Source organism: Nannobrachium achirus (genome assembly GCF_963921795.1).
Source record: "Nannobrachium achirus genome assembly, chromosome: 7".
Lineage (NCBI taxonomy): Eukaryota > Metazoa > Chordata > Actinopteri > Myctophiformes > Myctophidae > Nannobrachium > Nannobrachium achirus.
The window spans coordinates 38,505,399-38,526,941 of NC_137816.1; the positions used below are offsets into that span (position 1 = coordinate 38,505,399).

Consider the following 21,543-nt stretch of genomic DNA (forward strand, 5'->3'; position numbering starts at 1 on the left):
ATACTCACCAAACTTACTTACTTTTTTTAAAAAGTTTGTATTATTTTTATGAGCAGGGTTGCCAACATTGGACTGTTGGATTGGATTTTTTGGGGGGCGCACAGAACTCCCCAACCGGGGTCTGGGGTTCCTCCCCTCAAAACTTCTTAACAGATATACGTATATTTTCCTGTGTTCTGTTGAATTTTTGGCATGTTTGATACTTTTATAAGGCTTGCTTTACTAGCATGGGTACAATTTCAGCCTTGAAATGCCAAATGTAGGTGTACAGATGTGATGACTGAAGCAAAGTAAGACATCTTTAACATTGACTTCTCATCTTTAAGTCATTACTTAAGTGAATATCTGTATGATCTTGCATGCATTGCCCGCCCCCCTCAAGCGGGGGGTCTGGGGGTCCTCCCCCAGAAAAATGTTAACATAGTAGATTTCCTGTGTTCTGGTGAATTTGGGGAGTTTGTTACCAAATCCAGGAGAAATTCAGGTGAAATTACAATTCAGGTGCACCGCAGGAGAAATTCTAAATTCAATGTCTATGCACTTACTTCCCTCAATATACTGCCTCTGTCTTGGACACACTTGCCACCTCCTCCTTTAATGTCTCGTGTTCCCAATGCCCCGCCCCCGTAAGTGCATCTCTGTTTGCCACACACGTGATGGCACAGTGTTGCCCGAGATTGTGATTAATGGCCGCAATTCAGCCTGAAAAATTCCCTTGAGTGGGTGCCAGTTGGCTTACGCAGAGAAGAAACTCATTACTGCTGTCAGTTGAGCTGACGGAGCAGGGAGGGGCCTGAATGATTGTGTGTGTATATGAGAGAGAGAGGGATGGAAGAGAGAGATGGAGAGAGAGAGAGAGAGAGAGAGAGAGGGAGAGGGAGAAAACTCATTTGTGCACATGTCAGTGAGTGCATGCATGTGTGTCCACTCCTATGCTCATGTGTGCCATCATGCGCCACTCATAAGCCCGATTTATACTTTGTCGTACAATGGCGTCACATGCCAGAAATAGCCGATCTGCAAGCTCACAAGTCACAACACATCACCGATGCGATGCGTTGTGAGCTTGTACAGTAGATCAGCTATTATTGGTGAGTAATAGGCAATAGGCCTGCATGTGCGCATAGACTCTAAGCGGAGTGTGAAAGTGATCATGTGTCACAGGGAGCCATGTTTGAGGACCACAGATAATTTTCTAAGAAATGAATGTACCTGACTCTGTCTGCTGCACCATGCGCACGCAAACACGCCGCGTTTAAGCTTTTAATGGATAACCTATGGCCGTCGAGCATGCCATTTTATGAGCCATTCTCAGGCAAGACCAGGGCTCCTCTATTTACTTATATACGTTTGGAACAGATGGATTCCCGCTTATGTTTTTCTAACATGCATCCATCACCCTACACAGAAAGCCCCCCCCAGTCCTTTATCAGCATTTAGTTAAATGCAGCATCAGCCGGCGCAGGCTGGCCTATTATTAGGTTTAGACCTACTCATGTTTGATCAATGGAAAAGGCTTTCATTTAGGGATAATTACTTAAGGCATAATATTCCTGTTGAATGTGGGGATGGCTTTTCACTACGAGGTTAAACTGGAGCAGTGCACACTGGGAGTCTGCCCACATTTGGTGACACAACAAAGGATGCTTGCATGAATGTTTCGGAGTCTTAATATAACTAGCCCTTACCCGTTCAAAGATATGAGCTCCAAAATGATGTGCAGTGTGTGGGTTATGGGATGTGCACTGTGCACACAGTATATGAGGGATGGAAAGTAACTTTAACTGGTGCTTGCATGATGTAGGAGCATCAATGTAAGAAACCTGTTTTGTTTAATGGCTACAGAGATACTGTCCCCCCCCCCCCCCCCCCCCAGCCCGCCCGCCCGCCCACCCGCCTGCACACACACCCGCCTGCCTGCACACACACACACACACACACACACACACACACACACACACACAGAGCTGGTTAAACATTTTGCCTCAAGCTAGATGCAGAATAGATGTGCCTCATACTAGATGCAGAATAGATAGTAGATACACCATAAAAATGCTAATATACAGCATACGATTTGTGAAAGTGACAAACGGCCTTCACAGTTATGTCAGGTGTGTTCATATGCTGATGGTGATGCGATTTCAGATCAATTGCTCCAGCCACCGAGGAGAAACGCTGGGACAGACAGACAGACATTTGCAAAATTATAGTATAGATAGGCCTGTGAGTGTACTGTGTGTAACTGTTGCACTATATAGCTTAGTCTGTACTGTAGGCTACATTTAAAGATATTGTAGAAATTATAGTTGATTATCAGAATCATTTATGTTTTCACAGGTTTACAGGTGTCTTCCTAAAGTCTTCCTTTGTGAGCATTTGATGGCATTTCTTGGGAAGTCTTGATCTTGACATGAGGACTTGCACGGGACAGTGCCAAGCTGAACGTTCACTGTCCCACATGGGAGGGACAGACAGGGGCGTCACAAGGGGGGGGAAAGTGGGACTGAGTTACTAGGGCCCAAGGTGGAAGGGCCTTAATTATGTTATACTTTAGCTATTGAAAAATAGCAGATATACAAGCTGACAGCGCGGCACCGAGTGCCGCTGAGCTTGTATATCTAAATGGGTTAAACCCCCTCCCCTATGAAGAACATTCATGGGGGGCCCGCAGTGAATCCTTGTACCCAGGACCCAGAATTTGGTGCGACACCCCTGGGGACAGATAGAAGACAGTGAACCTCCCTCTGACAACCACAAGGGGCGACGTGTGTGTGTGTGTGTGTGTGTGTGTGTGTGTGTGTGTGTGTGTGTGTGTGTGTGTGTGTGTGTGTGTGTGCGTGTGCGTGCGACGTGCGCGTGTGTGATTTATACAGCCGTTTTAGGGGTCTCAGTTATGCAGGGTGCTATGAGATGCACTGGAGCGCACGGGCCCGTCCCGCCCCATGTCTTTCAGACGTCCCGTGGGAGTGCCAGATGTGGGGGGGTCATCCATCTCTCCCCCCCCCCCCCCCCCTCCCGCTTCACACTGGCCTGCCTCACACAGCCACTGTCAAGTTCACAGCCATTGGCTTTTAGCAATCAGCAGAAGCGTACACGATGCACCCCAACGCAAGCCATATTAGCTTATCTTCATTCCATAAAATGTGCCTCATAGCGCTGGCTGTTGTTTCCACTGACCAGTGTGAAATGTCAAGACAGCAGCGTAGCAGAGAGGCAGGGAGAGCTTCCATGCTGGCCTCCTTTAGAAAGCCCTCACATCCCCAACAGTTGTTCTCTAATGAGGGGGAAGTAATGAGTGTTAGGCTGAGGAGGATTGTGATGCCAAATGTCCGTCCAGGTTGTTATTCAGAGCCACTGCTGTGCTGTCTGCGCGTCTCGCTAATGTCTGGCCTCACAAAACAAGAGGCGGAGAGAAGCCAATGAAGAATTTAATGGCATTTCCATTTGAATATAAATGTTATTTCACCCCCAGATGTCTTTAAAAGCGCGCCTTTCGATATTTCAAACTCGGCAACACAGCGACAAAGAGGACAAGTGAGGAAGAACTTGCGGACCACTGCTTTTGTGCAGAGAGTAGACAGTGTGAGAGGTGAATGAAATACGGCACACATGTACATGCATGTACTGTATGTACAATGACCTTGTATATATTGGTTGGAAAATGTGAGAGGCATGCATCTCATTTGAATTATAAAGCAGCCAGTTGCCTACCATACTGATGACATCAATAAGATATGAGCCCGCCCCAGGCAATAGTAGAATGGCACTGTCAAGACTATGCATTCTTTTCAGCAACAATCAGGTGTGACAAATGTCTCTGTCTATATGAAGAGATATTGGAAATCTATTTATTTATTAGAGACTTTAGCTCCTTAGACCTGGAGAATGAATGTATATTGTTGAAAGTACAGCATGGGCTTTGTGAAGCAGGTTCACGTGTGCAGCTCAAGTGGTGTGAAAATCAGTTTTGTCCAATAACGTGGACCTGCAATGTGCACACTGTAACCACATTAATCAAATTGGCTATTTTAGCCAATGAAAATGATTATTTTTACCTGCTCAAGTTATTGTACGCAAAAGCATGTTTTTTTCAGCATTATTTTGCTCCTATAGTGTACCACACTGGTCCTCTCGTTCTAGCTCTCCTTCTCCGTCCCTCCATACTGTACCTCCATTTTCTATCCATGGCTTTCCCTTTTCCTCCTCTGTTGCTTTTTACTCCTCCCACCACATCTTGCCCTCCCCTCCCCTCCCCTCCCTCACACTCACTAGCGTCTGTTAGCGAAGGTGCTCTCCTCTCTTTGGGCTGGTATAGGTGAACGAGGGAGTGTTTTTACCGCTACTTAAATCACACGGTTGCAGAGAACCCTCAAGCGAAGCACTCACTCCCTTAAGCTCTCCAGAGGAGAAAAATCATTAACGTGGAAGATGCTCTCCCCACTCCCTCGCCACCACCAGCAGTCAGTGACAGAGACGGGAAGGGAATTTGGGCGGGGGGATCGCGAAGACTTATGAGGCTAAGGATATAGAGGCTGGACAGCCAGGTGTGGCCACGCTGCATCTGGAGCTATCCCACTCCAAAGCTGGTAATGAGGGGGTAATTTGGCAGAGGGGTGCACTGGGGAGGCTGCAGGTTAAGAGGAGACCAGGTCCTTTCAAGTGGAGAATTCCAGCCTCCATTACTATGAAAGTATTCTCATTCACTTTCGGGGTCTGTGTCCTCAAAGCCTCTTTTTCTTTTCTTTTTTTCCTTTTTCTTTCTTTCAAGCTAGCATTTGCTATCCTATTGAATGGACAGGAACCAGTGACAGAAACTATTACAGTTCAGATAGTAATAAGCAGGGCATTGTTATGTGATTTTTTTGCAGGCCTGAGATCTGTGACAGAAGAGGTGTTTTCACTACTTGAGAGCATCTCTACACCAGTGGTCTTCAACAGGGGGTCCTCAAAGTTACTACAGGGGGTCCTCCAAATCTTCCAATCCTTTTTATATTAACAACATGAACCCTAGTGTCCTTATTCTGAGAACTGTAGCCAAAAATAGCAGATTTGCCAGGCGTTGTGAGCTTGTAGACCGGTTATTTTCGGCAAAGGGGTTTGGTGTTGAGGGGAAAAAGAGCAGACTAAGTACAGAGTGAAAGGTCAAGTTTATTAAGTATTGACGGCTCAAGTGGTTAAATATCTGAAAAATGTACGTGAATCAAAAATAAACTGATGATTGTGCTGTCAAATGATGAAACTATATGGAATCTATGAAAAGGTTGCAGGGGTCCCTGCTTCATCTAGCTCTTAACTAGGGGATCCTTGGCCTGAAAACGTTGAAGACCCCTGACCTACAAACAAACAGTGGGCATTCTCTATTATGACATATGCCTACCTCCTCTAATGGCCCATTTATACTTAGTCCTATGCGCGCTTCGTTTGTCAAAAAAATCAGTTCTGTTCAGCGAGCAACGTGGTCCTGTACTTCAGTTCACAGTATAAATCCGGTTTAACTGTTGATATCTTTCTGTGATTAAGCGCACAATGAGTGACATCACATGGGAACCTATACAAGGGTGAGACTAGTTGAACTCCTGGGGCTTTTGTAGAGAACAGAGGACCTCCTTCCTGTGACAAGAGGAGCCCCTTTACAGGCATGCGGATCAATGTCTCTCTTTTTCTGATTATTACCAGAGAATGTTTGAAGTGGTTTAATGAGTATGTAGATCTGTGTCTAGTTAGTCATTAAAATATACAAAAGGCACCCCCCCCCCTCTTGTTTCCACCATCTTTGTTGCTTGTGCGTCTCTGCAAACACAAAACACACTTATGAATGCTTCTGCTTTGCAGGGACACTAGTATCAACCAACGGCAGAGCCCAACAAAGAAAAACACTGCCAATTAATTTCAAATTGAACATTGCGTTTCATGGCACTACTACTGGCTCATTTATAATTTTAGCACCACTGCCCCACATCCCCCTCTTGCCTACAAACTATACCCCCCCCCCCCTCTCTCTCTCTCTCAGTCGCCCTCTCTCACCCTATTCTCCCTTTCTCTCCCCTTGTTCTCTTATACCCAGGCTGTGACCGTGAGTCATTTAAATAATCTCCTAATTTTCAGCATCTGTTGTGTCGTAACGGACCTCTCTTTAATTAGAGTGTCAATGTGAGTGTGGGAGCCTGGGTACTGAGAGCATGGCCTACCGGGGTGCAGGGGCCCGGGGAGGGGGTACTATAGTAGTATATGGGGGCAGGGGCGTCACAAGGGGGGAAAAGTGGGACTGAGTTACTAGGGCCCACGGTGGAGGGGCCTTAATTAGGCGAGCTTGTAGATCACCTATTTTTGAAAGGTCGTGGAATGTGCAAATCTTTGAATATATGTATTTTTTAAAGCAAACATTTGGAACTCAAATTTTGCTTCTGGGGGGGTCCCTGGAACTAAATGTTTTGAGATGGGGGTCCGTGGCCAAATACATATCATTTTAGGGGTTCTTGACACGAAAAAGGTTTGAGCACCACTGAAAAAACCTTAGAAGGATTTGAAATATTCAAAGGCTTGCACACATTTTCACGATTTTTCAAAAATAGCAGATCTACAAGCTCGCAGCACTGCACTCGGTCTCGAGCTGTGTATATCTGCTATTTTTCAATAGTTAAAGCACAAAATAATGCGTAATAATGCGTTCCCAGTCTAAATTGTTTAAACCCCTCCCGCTATGAAGAACATTCATGGGGGCCCGCAGTGAATCGTTGTACCCAGGGCTCAGAATTTGGTGCGACACCCCTGAGTATAGTAGTATAGGAGGTATGAGCCGAGGGTTTGGGGATATTGTAGGTGACTGTATTGGAGGATGGGTTAGGGGTTAGGGGGTTTCAGAGGAGCACTGGGGAGCGGGGACGCACAGGCAGAGTGCAGGGCACAAGGGGAGGCTCACACTCTTTGTCCCTGGAGTGGAGAGGTTAGGGGCGGTGCCGCTGGCTGCAAGGGAGAAAGAACCAGGCAGCGAGCGCTGTGCCTTTCCCATCACTCTTCTTATGGGGAAAGGTCTTATTGGTGCTTTGATTACCTTGCTGCTGTCTCCTGTCCTCTTAATGTCTCGCACAATCGGCGGAAGCTACAGTCATAGCATTTGTACTGTAGCGTACTTTTTGTATATTGTTTAGCGTTTTATTTTATTTCAAATATAAGAGTGTAGAGAGACAGGAAACCAAAGAAGAGAAGAGAAGAGAAGAGACGAGACGAGACGAGACGAGACAAGACGTGTGTGTGTGTGTGTGGCACATGGATTGAGGCCTGGCTATCATTCTAAAGTTTATATATATATATATATATATATATATATATATATATATACACACACACACACACACACACACACACACACACACACACACACACACACATATATACATACACACACACACACAGTATGTTCATAGTCAAGGGTACGTTTTTGTATTTGCATCTCAGAAAAGGCTAACGCCTAACTTATGCTTATAAAAATAATAACCTCATGTTTTACGCTTGTAAAATCGCTCGTAAATCTTGGGTGAGTGACACCGTTTTGCAGTGAAGGATGTATTAAGCTTAACAGCAGCTACTGTATGTTTATTGCAGTTCCTGCTTAAATTAAAAAATCACACCCGTGTGAACTGAGCGGTGGTTTACCCACCAACCCCCCCCCCCCCCCCCCTCCCCCCCTTCCCCCCTGTGTGTGTGTGTGTGTGCGTGTGTGTGTGCCTGGCCTGAAAACAGCGCCCCTCCCTTAACATGTGTGGCCATAAAAGGTACTACACCACATGAGGCTACATACAGACCCACAGACCCACCCACATACCCACATACCCACCCACATACCCACCCACATACCTACACACACGGCCACGCTATGGAGACGGTGTGACCACCGCTCAAAAATGTAAGAATGCGTAGTGTTTATGCAAGGCTCTGAGCTACCGTAGTAGCAGCACGTCCCACCTTGACAGCCTTAATAGCAGTCATCCATCTTACTGTATTTAACTTAGTGTACACAAGCTGTGGAATATTGATCACGGTAACAGACCTAAGGACAATCACTGCAACGTACAAACCCAAGTGCAAGCTTGCAACACTGGCAAACGTGCAATCAAATGCGGGACGATTTGGAGAAAAAAACGAAACAGAACCTTTTTGTAACGTAAAGGGAAATGTGCCCTTTTGTGAAAAGCTGTCATGTTCAGCTGTGGTTAAATGAATGACAAGGGGGGAGGCAACATCTCTGGAGTCGAAGCAGGGGAATAATGAATAGTCAAAGCCTGTACATCATTGATGTGCATGGAATGGATTGTCAGATCAGCACATTTGGTTGACATTTACATGGTAGCTGATATGTCATTGGGTAAAATGAAGTAAGCTTGGGACTCATGCTGTGGTGTTTGAGGGGGACACGTTTGCCTGGGAAATGTACTGTAGTGTGATTGACCACCGGCTTGAATCTGTCACAAATAAAGTCTCTTCTCTTGTCTGGCAATTTGATCAGTGCTCTCGAATGCTTACGGTAAATGCGTGAAAATAATAACGTGAAAATAGCCTCTCTAAGGTCAAGAAGTGCAATACGACAAAGTATAACTCTGGCTTAATGTATAAATCTTATCAATTTTTTTTGTCAGGTTTATAGACAGTAGTTAAATTTAGTTATAGCTGTGAATGAGAAAAGAAGGTAGCCTACTTGTGTTTAATCTAAATTATAACTAAAGGTTAAACAACGCAATTCCAAATGTCAGTTTTTATGCCAACTGGGAAAAATGTTTAAATGAAAAAGAAACAACATTATGGAGTCTAATAGTAACCATGTGACCTCCTGTTAAAAAAGTATTCAGTAATGACGAAGCCCCACTAGCTCTATAGTGTTGATATGTATTTGAAAATAGGCGCTGCACCTATAGTTTAAAGTGGTTTAACCGATTTTAATGGGGACCCCTTCAAGGACCCCTGGGGGTCCCTGTATGCTTTAGTCACACTTTTGTCATGCCGTATGGTGGCCTTGAACATGGCAACAGTCTGACCCCCCAGCTCCGGGTAACAGATGTAAAGTGCTTTATATCCCAGTGGATGCATTCATTCATTCATACATACAGGTACTGTCGTCGCGAAAATGGCGTTGATGTGCCGATGCATTAACGGAGGGGGATGGGTCGTGTCAGAGGAAGACAGAGTACGACCCCAGGCTCCAGTAACCTTACTGTTCCTGGGTGATCAGCATCATGCACCACATCCCTGCAGATTGATCACAGAGGTGGCTATGCTGTGGGGGGTGGGGACTGGTGGAACGGTGGGGACGCAATAAAATCGCACATCTGCATTAAAAGGCCATCTCCGGGGTCCCCGGCAAGGAGCCTTGCTATTTCAGCGGGTGCCTATTTAAAGGCTGTTGAAGCGTCGGCTCTCCACGCTGGAATAGCATCATACACCACCTCCATTATTTATGGAGCTCATCTCTATTTTACTGGTCTAGCAACATGGGGGGCAGCGGCGGTGGCGGTGGTGGGGGTGGAGGTTGTATGCTAGCAGTCGTTGCTGATAGAACAACATGTGCCCGGTGATGTCACAGGCTTGAGAGGACCCGAGGGGTGGAGAGGAGGGTGAAATGAATGGGGTGTTGGATCCAGGGGCGTCACAAGGGGGGGAAAAGTGGGACTGAGTTACTAGGGCCCACGGTGGAGGGGCCATAATTATTTTATACTTTTAGCTATTGAAAAATAGCAGATATACAAGCTGTAGATCTGCTATTTTTGAAAAGTCGTGAAAATGTGTGCAAATCTTTGAATATATGTATTTTTTAAGCGAACATTTGTAACTCAAATGTTGCTTCTGGTGGGTCCCTGGAACTAAATATCTGGAGCTATATCATTTTGGGGGTCCTTCACATGAAAAAGTTTGAGCACCACTGACATAGAAACATAGGTTTTTCAAAAAACCTTAGAAGGATTTGAAAGACTTGCACAAATGTTCACAATTATTCAAAAATAGCATATCTACAAGCTCGCTGTGAGCTTGTAGATCTGCTATTTTTCAATAGTTAAAGCACAAAATAATGCGTAATAATGCGTTCCCTGTCTAAATGGGTTAAACCCCCACAGCGTCCCTGGAACTACGTAAATATCTGGAGCTATATCATTTTGGGGGAACTTCACATGAAAAAGTATGAGCACCACTGACATAGAAACATCGATTTTTCAACAAAAAAAACCTTAGAAGGATTTGAAATATTCAAAGACTTGCACAAATGTAGCCTGACACTCAGCCTGAATTGATTTCATTTCACTCCCTGAATCGCCAAAACGAAAAAAATGAAAGGGGTGTGGCTAGCAATTCAGCGAGTCTGGAACTGCAGGCTAGCTAGCACAAATGTTCACGATTTGTCAAAAATAACAGATCTATAAGCTCACAGAGCGGCACTCGGTGCCCGGCTGTGAGCTTGTATATCTGCTATTTTTCAATAGTTAAAGCACGAAATAATGCGTAATAATGCGTTCCCAGTGTGATAAACCCCCTCCTCCCCCTATGAAGAACATTCATGGGGGGCCCGCAGTGAATCCTTGTACACAGGTCCCAGAATGTGGTGCGACACCCCTGGCTATAAGGGAGGGTTACTGTCATTATAGCTTGAGAGTTCAGTGGAGCTTCACGCCGCCTGAACGGTGCTGTAGGACGTGTGTGTCTCTGCTCCTGGCGTCATTAACTCTGTCATATCAATGAATTGGACTCGCTCATCCGCCGCGCAGTAACGATGCCCATTATGGCCACATGCGTGGAAAAGGATGGGGAGTGAAAATTAAGTGACATTGCTTTGTTTTGAACATTTTACGCATAATGTCATATCTCAGTTAAGTTCTTCATGACCAAAACTGTCCCTTTATCTGATACCAGGCCCAAGTCAAATGTATACTTAGGCGTTGACCAGGTCTGATTTTGTAGCTGGTTTTACGTGTTATCTTCGGCGAGTGACACCATTGTACGCCAATGCACAGCATACAGTAAATTAGCAATCAAGTAATGGGGCATCACAATGTGCGTGTATACTGTATATAACATGCATGCTTTATGTGAGGAGCAGACTTGGCAGTACATGGCGCCTTCCAGTTGTGAAGTGCTAAACAATCACAGTGGCAGAGCCAGTGCGTTGCCGGCTGTTATGAGAAGGATAAACACCAGATTAGAGGCAGAGCTTTGGCACACATCTTAATCACCACACTCTCCTCCACATCCCTTGCCCCGTCTTTTTCCTTATGTCACTCACACTCCCTCATACTGTATCTCTGTGGTGACTGTCACTGTGAAACTCGCTGCGTCCAAGCAGCATGTCTCTCGCTGCATGCTAATGTATGGATTTCTGTTAGCATGCAGCCCCCCCTCCCTTCACCCCCCTATTGCAGTAATTAGATCTGCTTCATTTACACTAGCAGAGCCATGCTGGGAGCGGACCATCTCTAATAATCTGTGAGTGTATCTGAACGCTTGGCACAGTGGCAACTCTGGCAGGAACCATAAAAAAGGATATAAAAACTGGTCTACTGGGACTGTGCTGACTGGGGCCAAGAGTAGTTTGCTGTCACATGCACTTATCTGATCAACCTTTTTTTTGTGCGCGTGTGTTTGTGTGTGTGTGTGCGTGCGCGTGCATGCTGCCTGGCAGTTTGCATATCTGGGGTGGCTGCAGTGCTGAGACACTGCTTGCTAGTTCTTCTGTCTGTGTGTGTTTGGGGAGGTGGTTGTGGGGGGTGGTGTGGTGGTGTGTGTGTGTGTGTGTGTGTGTGTGTGTGTGTGTGTGTGTGTGTGTGTTGACAAACGTGTGCTATATCTGTTCCAAATACTTTGACCGCAAGAGCCGTCTGGCTCCTTTTTTCTGTCAGCATAGAGCTCACCAAGCCTCCTTTTTATATAGCCTACATATAGTTTTTCATACATTTGTGTGTGTGCATGCATGTGTGTGTGTGTGTGTGTGTGTGTGTGTGTGTGTGTGTGTGTGTGTGTGTGTGTGTGTGTGTGTGTGTGTGTGTGTGTGTGTGTGTGTGTGGACATTGGCAGGGGTGTGGGCCTCTCTGTGCAGTTTATGTTTTATGCATGAGTTGGGGGGGGGGGGGGGGGTAGTGCGTGGACACACACAGCTAGATGGGGGGACACCATGACTACTACTTGGCACAGATGCATAAGAAAACTCTCTTAGCCACTGCTCTTCCTTCTTACTTCTTTGTTTGTCAGCATTCATGTCCAACTTCTCTTCTCTTTTCTCCCTGTTGTCTGTCCATGGCATGCTCCTCCTCTGACACCAAAAGACATAATGGTTTGCATAAATGGTGGTGTGTGTGTGTGTGCGTGTCTGCGTGCGTGCGTGTGTGTGCGTGCGTGTGTGTGTGTGTGTGTGTGTGTGTGTGTGCGCGCGCGTGTGCTCTAGATGGGCATGGACACATAGGCAAGTGTTTATGTATATTGTGTGTGTGTGTGTGTGCGTGCGTGCGTGCGTGCGTGCGTGCGTGCGTACGTACGTGCATGCCTGCCTATGCAAGAACAGAAGACATCTTGGATTGTATTAGGAGACAGCTAGCTGCTTTGATAACATAAGGCTGTCTTCCTATACCTACATTGTGTTGTGAAAGATCCAGTCTATAGGTACCAACAGCAGTGGTGCCATCAGAACTTGGGTTCCACGGGGTCCCCAGCAAAATGACCTTTAAAAAAAAAAAAATTGGCATCAACCCTATTTTGTAAATCAGCTATTCGAACAAAGCTGATTGCGTTGTGAGCTTGATTATCAGCTACTTTCAAAACATTTCAAAAAATTGGGAACCATTTTCCTTGACTTGAAAACATTTGCTCTAGGATTGCTACATTCTGACCGTCTCAACTAGGGGTGGGCGATATGGTGATAAATATTGTTGAGACGATACAATGTCTCCACGATTTGCCTTTTCAGAGATATCGTATATATTGTGATACAATGAGGGAGCCTTATAAAAAATCCTGTTGAATTGTTAATACGGAGATTCATTGCAGTATTTAATTTAAACTTTTGGTCTAAATCAGTAGTTCTAAAACTTTAAAATGTCTTACTGGTCCATTTGGTTTCATTTGTTCACTGTCAGTGTACATACTTGTAAGGGTCAATTTAGACCTCCCAAAAGGAACCCACTTTGAGGACTACTGGTCTAAATGGTCTCTTACTCCTTTTTCCTTTAGTTTTTGTTACCTTGTTGGTGGTTGTACTGTTAAGTAACTTGAAAAATAACCATAAAACCAACATGAAAAAGAATCGTGATAAGATTGTGTATCATGATAACAGCTTGGAAACATATTGCGATATCGCCCACCCCTAGTCTCAACAACTACTGGCTGGATTACCATGGAATTGGCTGTGCTCCTTCATGCTCCCCAGATCATGGCCTATAATGATGGTGGTGACCATATGGCCTTTTCTCTAGCACCACTATTAGGCCAAAATGTAAGAAATGTCAAAATGTTATGGACAGATTGACATAAAACTTGCACATTCATGCACCCTGGAGGATGATTTTGTTTTGGTTACCCCATGGCCTTTTCTCTGGTACTACTGTATGTACTGTAGCATTTAGATTTTAATTATATCACTTTAATTTCCTTGAAAGCTTCTCCTGTTTCTTTTTGGAGCGGTGAAAGCGCTCCCAATAGACAGGTATGTCTGTGGCTGGCTGGCTGGCTATGTGGCTGGCTGGCTGGCTGGCTGGCTGGCTGGCTGGGTATGTCTGTAGCCTGGCAATACCTTGAGTGGCCACACAAGTTAAAGGAGGGGCGCTGTTGTGCAGGCACAAACACACACGCACACACACACACACACACACACACACACACACACACACACACACACACACACACACACACACATACACACACACACACACACACACACAGATTCACCGCTCCACTTCGAACCGAGGTTTGATTTTTTTACAATATTTCTCAATCCTCCTTCAGTGAATGCACCATACCCTCTGCCATTCTGGCACTAATTATAGGGCTCTAACAATGGTAATGTCAGTTGGGACAGTTTTGGTGTAAAAATAGCAGATCTACAAGCTCGGAGCGCGGCACTTGGTGCCGCGCTGTGAGCTTGTATATCTGCTATTTTTCAATAGTTAAAGCACAAAATAATGCGTTCCCAGTCTAAATGGGTTAAACCCCCTCCCCCTATGGGGAACATTCATGGGGGGCCCGCAGTGTATCCTTGTACCCAGGGCCCAGAATTTGGTGCGACACCCTTGGTGAGGCATGTCCTTGTCCATTGCTTTTTTCTTTGTCTTTTCAGGATGACACAAACCCACTTCCATTCAGTATACAGTACTGTATATGTGGATAATGTGTGTGTATACTTTAAATACATAAGTAAAAAGTAAATGTGTGTATCTTACAAAAGTGTTGTACATCATGACGTGCATGACATTTAAGTTATAATATCCACATACCGAGGGTTTCTCCTTCATGAAAGGCTTACTGATTACCACTGTACAGACTGTAGATGATTACACATACTGTCAGGTACTGTTTGACTCATCGCTGGACAGGGCATCATTGAACTGTTTCTTACGGTGCTGTAGTTTGTTGTGTTTAAAAATGGGAGCAGATACATAATATGGAGAGTCCAGAGTCATTCCACTGTTAATTAACGTACCTGGTTAAATAAAGGCTAAATGTTTTGCGGATTTAATGTTGCAACATCTCATGTTAGATTTTGGGACTACTTGAGTTACTGAGACTTTTCTTCCATGTCAATGTGAACATAACCATTAAATATTTGTACTGAGTGCAGTCCTATAATAGGCCTATTAGGCCCTGTACTATTTTCCTTCTATATCAAATTTGTTTTCCAAAAATAGACGATGTGCAAGCCCACAACGCGTCACAAGTTAATGCAATGTGTTGTGAGCTATTTTCACCAGGCTATTTTCACCAGGCTATTTTCACCAAATGTTCATGTGGTTAAACGTCATGATTGACTCCTCCTGCAACACACTCACTGATAATAATGCAGTATATTCAGCCTAATGCTGCTTCGCTGTGCCCTGCCCTCCAACATAAACAAGACCGTAAAGGGCTTATTTGGGGTGTTCCTTTTAGGCAGGGTTTTTAACTGTACTTGTACTGTACTTTTTTTGCTTTGACTATACTTGTACTGTTCTTCATTTTCGTCTAATGAAATATTCAATCAATCAAAACACCAAACTGTTGCCACGCACCACCTGCCGTTGACTGCGCTTCATACTGCCTTGCCCCCAATATAGAGCCCTTGTGGTTTCCCTTTCAGCATTTGAACACCTATATATTATTATCACAAATTACAAATTAATCATTTAGCAGATGTTCTTTTCCAGACGAGTAAGTAAACAGATAAGTGCTACAAAGTAAGATTAATAGTTAAGACAGGAAGGCATCAAACCATCTGTCTAATAATATACTTGGCATCTGTTGATAGATAAGCGAACAACATACAACTATCTATCTACAAATGCGCAGACTCTGTGTGTGTGTGTGTGTGTGTGTGTGTGTGTGTGTGTGTGTGTGTGTGTGTGTGTGTGTGTGTGTGTGTGTGTGTGTGTGTGTGTGTGTGTGTGTGTGTGTGTGTGTGTGTGTGTGTATGTACGTGCATGCAGGTCGTGTGTCTATGTGTGGACCTGAGGGAGTGCAGTGCCAAAAGTCGGTCAGATCAGTGGTTATCCATAACCACATTTTTTTAAATTATTTTGTATCTGTCTTTCTGGCCTCTGCATATTATCATATGGGTACCAGACAACAGCTACAACAGGTGTTGTATAACCGAGGCCTATGCGTTCTCAACAGGCCTAGGGCCATATACCGTAACATCCAGTATGGATCCAGATAGTTTGGATAGTATTCAAACTTGTTGGGATGCAAAATGTCATTCTATGAGCAACAGAGAGTGAGAGATTGTTAGAAACAAGTCGTTAGAAACAAGTCGTACCGGTCTATAGTTCTATAGTAGTGGAGTAACTCTGGCTGACTGGAAGGCAGCTGGGACACAGCATGAGGTCATGGATGTGTTGATGATGCCGTAATGACGGGGAGTAGATCAACGGCAATTATCTGCAAGATGGAGGAGCGGATGGGGTTGAGAAGACCGCTCGGTCTGGGGAATGACACAAATTTCTGTCCAGATGAAAAATAGATGTACAGTGAATAGATCAAATCTGTTCTAATAATGGCTTAGGTATGTAATGCTATTGATGTTAACATCAGCGGGGTAGGACTAAATCACTTGACATTGCAGTTGGACCCTGGAGAGTAGCACTTGTTCCAAATTGCTTCATTAAAAAGGTCCACCTGTTTAAGCACGGCCTCATATATAATAAGGACAGGAAACAGAATAGAAATTCAAGCTCTAATTTGTCAGGCTCAAGTCAGTGTTGTGATAGTGGACAGAATTCTGCCAGTAGTGTTCTGGTGATAATGATGGGAATATCATGTGGCAACCTACGTTTTTACCTCTCTATCAGGGGCGTCACAAGGGAGGGGGGGCACCGGGGGGCACCGAGTGCCGCGCTGTGAGCTTGTATATCTTGTAGATCTGCTATTTTTCAGTAGTTAAAGCACATAATAATGCGTAATAATGTGTTCCCAGTCTAAATGGGTTAAACCCCATCCCTCTATGAAGAACATTCATTCAACATTCATGGGGGGCCCACAGTGAATCCTTGTACCCATGGGGTTGTGACACCCCTGTGTGGCAACCTATGTTTTACCTCTCTATATTGGTGTCTTAGCTTGTCTTAGGCTGTCAGCAGTGAATTAGTATATTTAAATCCTCATCAGAGCTTGCTGCATTGGAGGTATAAGGTCAAGTCATGTCGGAGAATGCCACATCTCTCATTAGGCTTGGAAATGGCAGCTCATGGTGTTTGATGCAACCACACTGGACTGCCATTCTAGAAGCTTGAATTCCTATTTTTCTGTCTCTCATTAAAAAAAGAATGGGTGTATGTATATTTAATTGGCCAATTAAAGGTAGATACCAATGGCAAGTACAGTGCAGTAGTTCATACTGGAACTTGGACTGTATAACTCAAGATGCTGTCATTTTACTACTGTATTTTCAAACAATACAGTACAGTACATATTATATACAGTATATATCTATATTATATTATATATGTTCGGTGTTGAATTACAGTAGTCCCTCTGAAATAGTGGTGATGCATAGCAACCCAGTATATCGTCACTGTCGGGCAGAAACCTTGTATCTCCAAGTTTCAAAATTGTACGTTTTTTCACTGCTTTATCAGACAAGGCTGTCGCACAAAAGTAGTGAAAACAGCAGATCTGCAAGCACACACTGCCTCGCATCGCGAGGCGTTGTGTGCTTGTAGATCGGCTGCATTGCGAGGCGTTGTGTGCTTGTGATCTGCTGTTTTCACTAGTTTAGTTCATTTTTTTAAATGATAAAAACGAACGGTTTTGGACATCTCCACCCGACAACAATGATATATACTAAATATTATAATATCATAGTCATCATTAGTGAGTGACAACTACTGTATGTGTTAAATTGACACTAAGGATGTTGTCACTTGTTACCCATTGTTATATGTTACCACTAGCACAGTTATCTGTGCAGCACTGTTTACCGCTAGTTCATACTTTACACAGGATTGCAAACGAAGAGTGATGGAGTCCCATGTTGAAAATAGCTGACTGCAGGCTCACATTGTGACGCGTTGTGGGCTTGTAGATCTGCTATTCTTTGGTGCATGACTCCGTTGTCAAAAGAAGCATAAATCAGGCTAACAAGGGGGTCCGCATCTCTTGTTATGCTAACAGTGTTCAGATAGGTCCTCCCTGGGTCCAAGTTAATTACGGTTGACATTCAAATGAGGATTGTGGGAAAGCTGTGAAAGAGACAGGCCTCCCTCTAATTGAGTTTGTGTTGCTAGCTCCACCTTCCACTGCCTTTGTGCTGCGGGGAGAACATGAAAAGCATCTGAAGAAAGCTCGCCATGTGGACGTTTTGTAATATGAATATACAGTGTACTTGTGCAAACATGCAGACAAAATGTTTCTGAAGTAGGCCTAAATGTAGGTAAACAAATGGCAACAAAAACGAGCAAGCCTTTCATAGCATGCATGTGTATCAGTTACTTTATCCGGGTCTGCAGTTTCCCTCATATCTTAATATAGTATTTATACAGTAGTATAAATTAATTCATTTTTTGGATGCACCATAGCTTCCAGAGAGTGGTTGCCAGTCTTCTTGGGGACCGGGACAAACAAATGTACATAATAATGTAGAAGATAATATCAGTCATTTGGCATGCAATTGTGTTCATCATGGGAAGTAATTGTACTTGAAGTAAAATACATCTAAGTTGTTTCATTTAAGGCAGCCATGGATTAGCTGTGGTGGGTTATTCTGCACCCTTTATCGTAATATCATTATTAAGTAATTACCTTTTTTTTTTAATTAGCTAACCCTCTCCTTTCCTCCATCTGCAGCGATGGCAGACTTCCATGTCCAACCAGAGTCAGTGCATGTGGAGGATTCAGGCGTAGCCCGGTTCCAGTGTCAGATCCACGGCCTGCCAGAGCCTGTCATCAGCTGGGAGAAAGACGGCCGTCCGGTGGACACTGTGGACGACAGGTACTGTAGAACCGCACCAAGCCCGGACGCTCCAGATAAATATTTACTCTTTTCGGAATTAAATGAACACTCCAGATTTCGCAGTGTGCCTGTGCTTATGAGCCACGTCCAGCAGTTGATTGATTGAATAGTTTATTAGCAGTTTGCAATAGAAAAAAGTACAGTTTCATCACGGCACAAATCACTGGTACAAGGTCAACTAAAAGGAGATCCTAGTAAGCTTTACGGCTTATTTACACAGGAACCACTTTATGTATCTCATATAACATTGAAAGACAGACGGATAGAACATACAGTAGTACTTTACATAGGATAACATCAATTACAAAAGCAGAAAAGATAAAGAATAAAAATAACAGACGGGGGCTTAGTCATTTTACAAGCCACGAGTAGCAGCCATCTGAAGGTGACTTTTCAGACCAATTTTGAAGGAGGCTAGGTATTTGCACTCCTTTAAGGCTTGCGGAAGGGCATTCCACATGTTGGTGGTACAGTATAGCAGGAGAACGAATTAGAGCCTTTTTTAGTGTTAAATCTACGTTGAACATGATTAGTGGAGCTGCCTCCGGTGTTGTGATCGTGGACATCTTTGACTTTTAGGAAGTTAAACTCTCTCTCTCTCTCTCTCATTCTGTCTCTTTATCTCTCTCTCTCTCTCTCTCTCTCTCTCTCTCTCTCCCTGTCTTGCAGGTACACCCTCCTTCCCACAGGTGTTCTGCAGATTACAGGAGTGCGTCAAGAGGACAGTGGGAAATTCTGCTGCATGGCCCACAACAGTGCAGGAGTAAAATACAGCTCGGAGGCCCACCTCACCGTTTCAGGTTGCTTATTTATATAACGTACCCATCACTCATCGTTAAGGCATGCAGCTACACTTTTGTTTCTTCACGACGGATAACATAAAGTTGTTGTCGGGTGAAAACCTTGTATGTACAAAACCGTTCGTTTTGCATTTATCATTTTAAAAAATGATTTAAACTAGTGAAAACAGCTGATCTACAAGCACACAACGCCTCGCACCGCGAGGCGTTGTGTGCTTGTAGATTTGCTGTTTTCACTACTTTTGTGCTTGTGTGTATGATGAAGCAGGGCTTTACTTGCGATAGAGCGTACAGATTTAAAACTTGGGTTTCCGCCCGACAACGGCGATATGCACGTTAACCCCCGCTGACGGCTTCTCAGCCAGAAAGCATAATGCTGTTTTCTTATTTCATTTTATTTTCTTCCACACATTTATTGTTTGAATAGAAAAAGAAATCTCCAATTTATCTACCCAAACATATTCCAACGATTATTTCCCCGAGCACATTGTTCCACTGGCCCGATTCAAGAGATACAGTACACAGTCAAAGTCTGGAGTGTCAGTTCGAGCCAGAGAGTGCAAAAAACGGACCCTCACGGGTCTGTTTTTTACACATCTCTGGGTCGAATTGACACTCCAGATTTCACTGCGTACGTGGCATCAAGATAATGCACTGTAGAGGAATCCAATTAAAGGGTGCCATCCATCAAGCTCTGAGCCTCACTGCCATCTCCGCTCAGGGGTGTCGCACCATATTGGGGGCCCTGGGTACAAGGATCCGCTCACATTTTGTGCTTTAACTGTTGAAAAATAGCAGATATACAAGCTCACAGCGCGGCACCGAGTGCCGCGCTGCGAGCTTGTAGATCTGCTATTTTTTGAACAATCTTGAAAATTTGTTTCCATGTCAGTGGTGCTCAAACCTTTTCATTTGAAGGACCCCCAAAATGATATGCATTTGGCCACGGACCCCCATTTCAAAATATTTAGTTCCAGGGACCTCCCATAAGCAAAATACATATATAAAATACATACGTATTCAAAGATTTCCACACATTTTCACGACTTTAGCAGATCTACACAAGCTCGCACTCGGTACCGCGCTGTGAGCTTTTATATCTGCTATTTTTCAATAGCTAAAGTATAAAATAATGAAGGCCCCTCCACCTTGGGCCCTGGTAACTCAGTCCCACTTCCCCCTCCCCCCTTGTGACGCCCCTGTCCCCGCTCCTCTTCCTCCCTCCTCTGGCTGCTTTCTCCCTCCAGGCTCCCAGTCCTCCGTTTACAAAGAGCCAGTGATTCTGGTGGGACCAGAAAACCTCACCCTCACCGTTCACCAAACTGCCATCTTGGAATGCATTGCAACAGGATACCCGCGCCCCATCGTGTCTTGGAGTAGACTTGGTAAGACGGGAGCGCTTGTTAGAAAGAAGTCCCCAGTGTTCTTTAGTTTTATTTTGTATTATACATAGGTTTCCGTGCATTGTTTCTCAGTCACTTGCAATCAATCAGTCAATTGCATACTGAACACACTTAGTATGCAATCAACTTATAAAGACTACTTACTTACCTACCTACCTACCTATGACTCAAATCGAATCAACGTTTATAATACAGCATGGACAATAATCATAATTGCTGTCAATTATGTGCATGCATGCGCGCGCGCGCGTGTGTGTGTGTGTGTGTGTGTGTGTGTGTGTGTGTGTGTGTGTGTGTGTGTGTGTGTGTGTGTGTGTGTGTGTGTGTGTGTGTGTGTGTGTGTGTGTGTGTGTGTGTGTGTGTGTGTGTGTGTGTGTGTGTGTGAGCGTGTGTGCGTGCGTGCGTGTGTGTTGTGGGTCTGCACTCTGCATACGGTACACAGTGTTGGTGTACCTTGCATTACATTATGTGTATGTATATGTGTAATAGAGTAGAACATATGTCTCGTGTACATGTACATGAGGCAAGGGGTTTCTACATGAGCCCTGAGGGCTAAACACTGTATGTACTATTGTATATGAACGTATCCCTCATCCCCGCATGGAGTCGAAAAGCAACACACAAGCTCTGGAAAGCTGCAGAGTAATTGCTATGAGGTGTTGAGACCGGGAGGATT

At 44.4% G+C, this 21,543-nt stretch overlaps 1 protein-coding gene across 1 annotated transcript in view; it reads left to right on the forward strand.

Annotated features, from left to right (window-relative positions):
- igdcc3 (immunoglobulin superfamily, DCC subclass, member 3) overlaps nucleotides 1–21,543 on the forward strand; it is a gene marked incomplete at both ends in the record, with an annotated part of 88,358 nt that overhangs the window by 37,238 nt on the left and 29,577 nt on the right. The window contains 3 exons of the mRNA XM_080730213.1: nucleotides 18,499–18,643; nucleotides 19,334–19,464; nucleotides 20,712–20,849. Of these exons, the coding sequence (XP_080586339.1) occupies nucleotides 18,499–18,643; nucleotides 19,334–19,464; nucleotides 20,712–20,849 (414 nt within the window). The remainder of the gene's footprint in view (nucleotides 1–18,498; nucleotides 18,644–19,333; nucleotides 19,465–20,711; nucleotides 20,850–21,543) is intronic.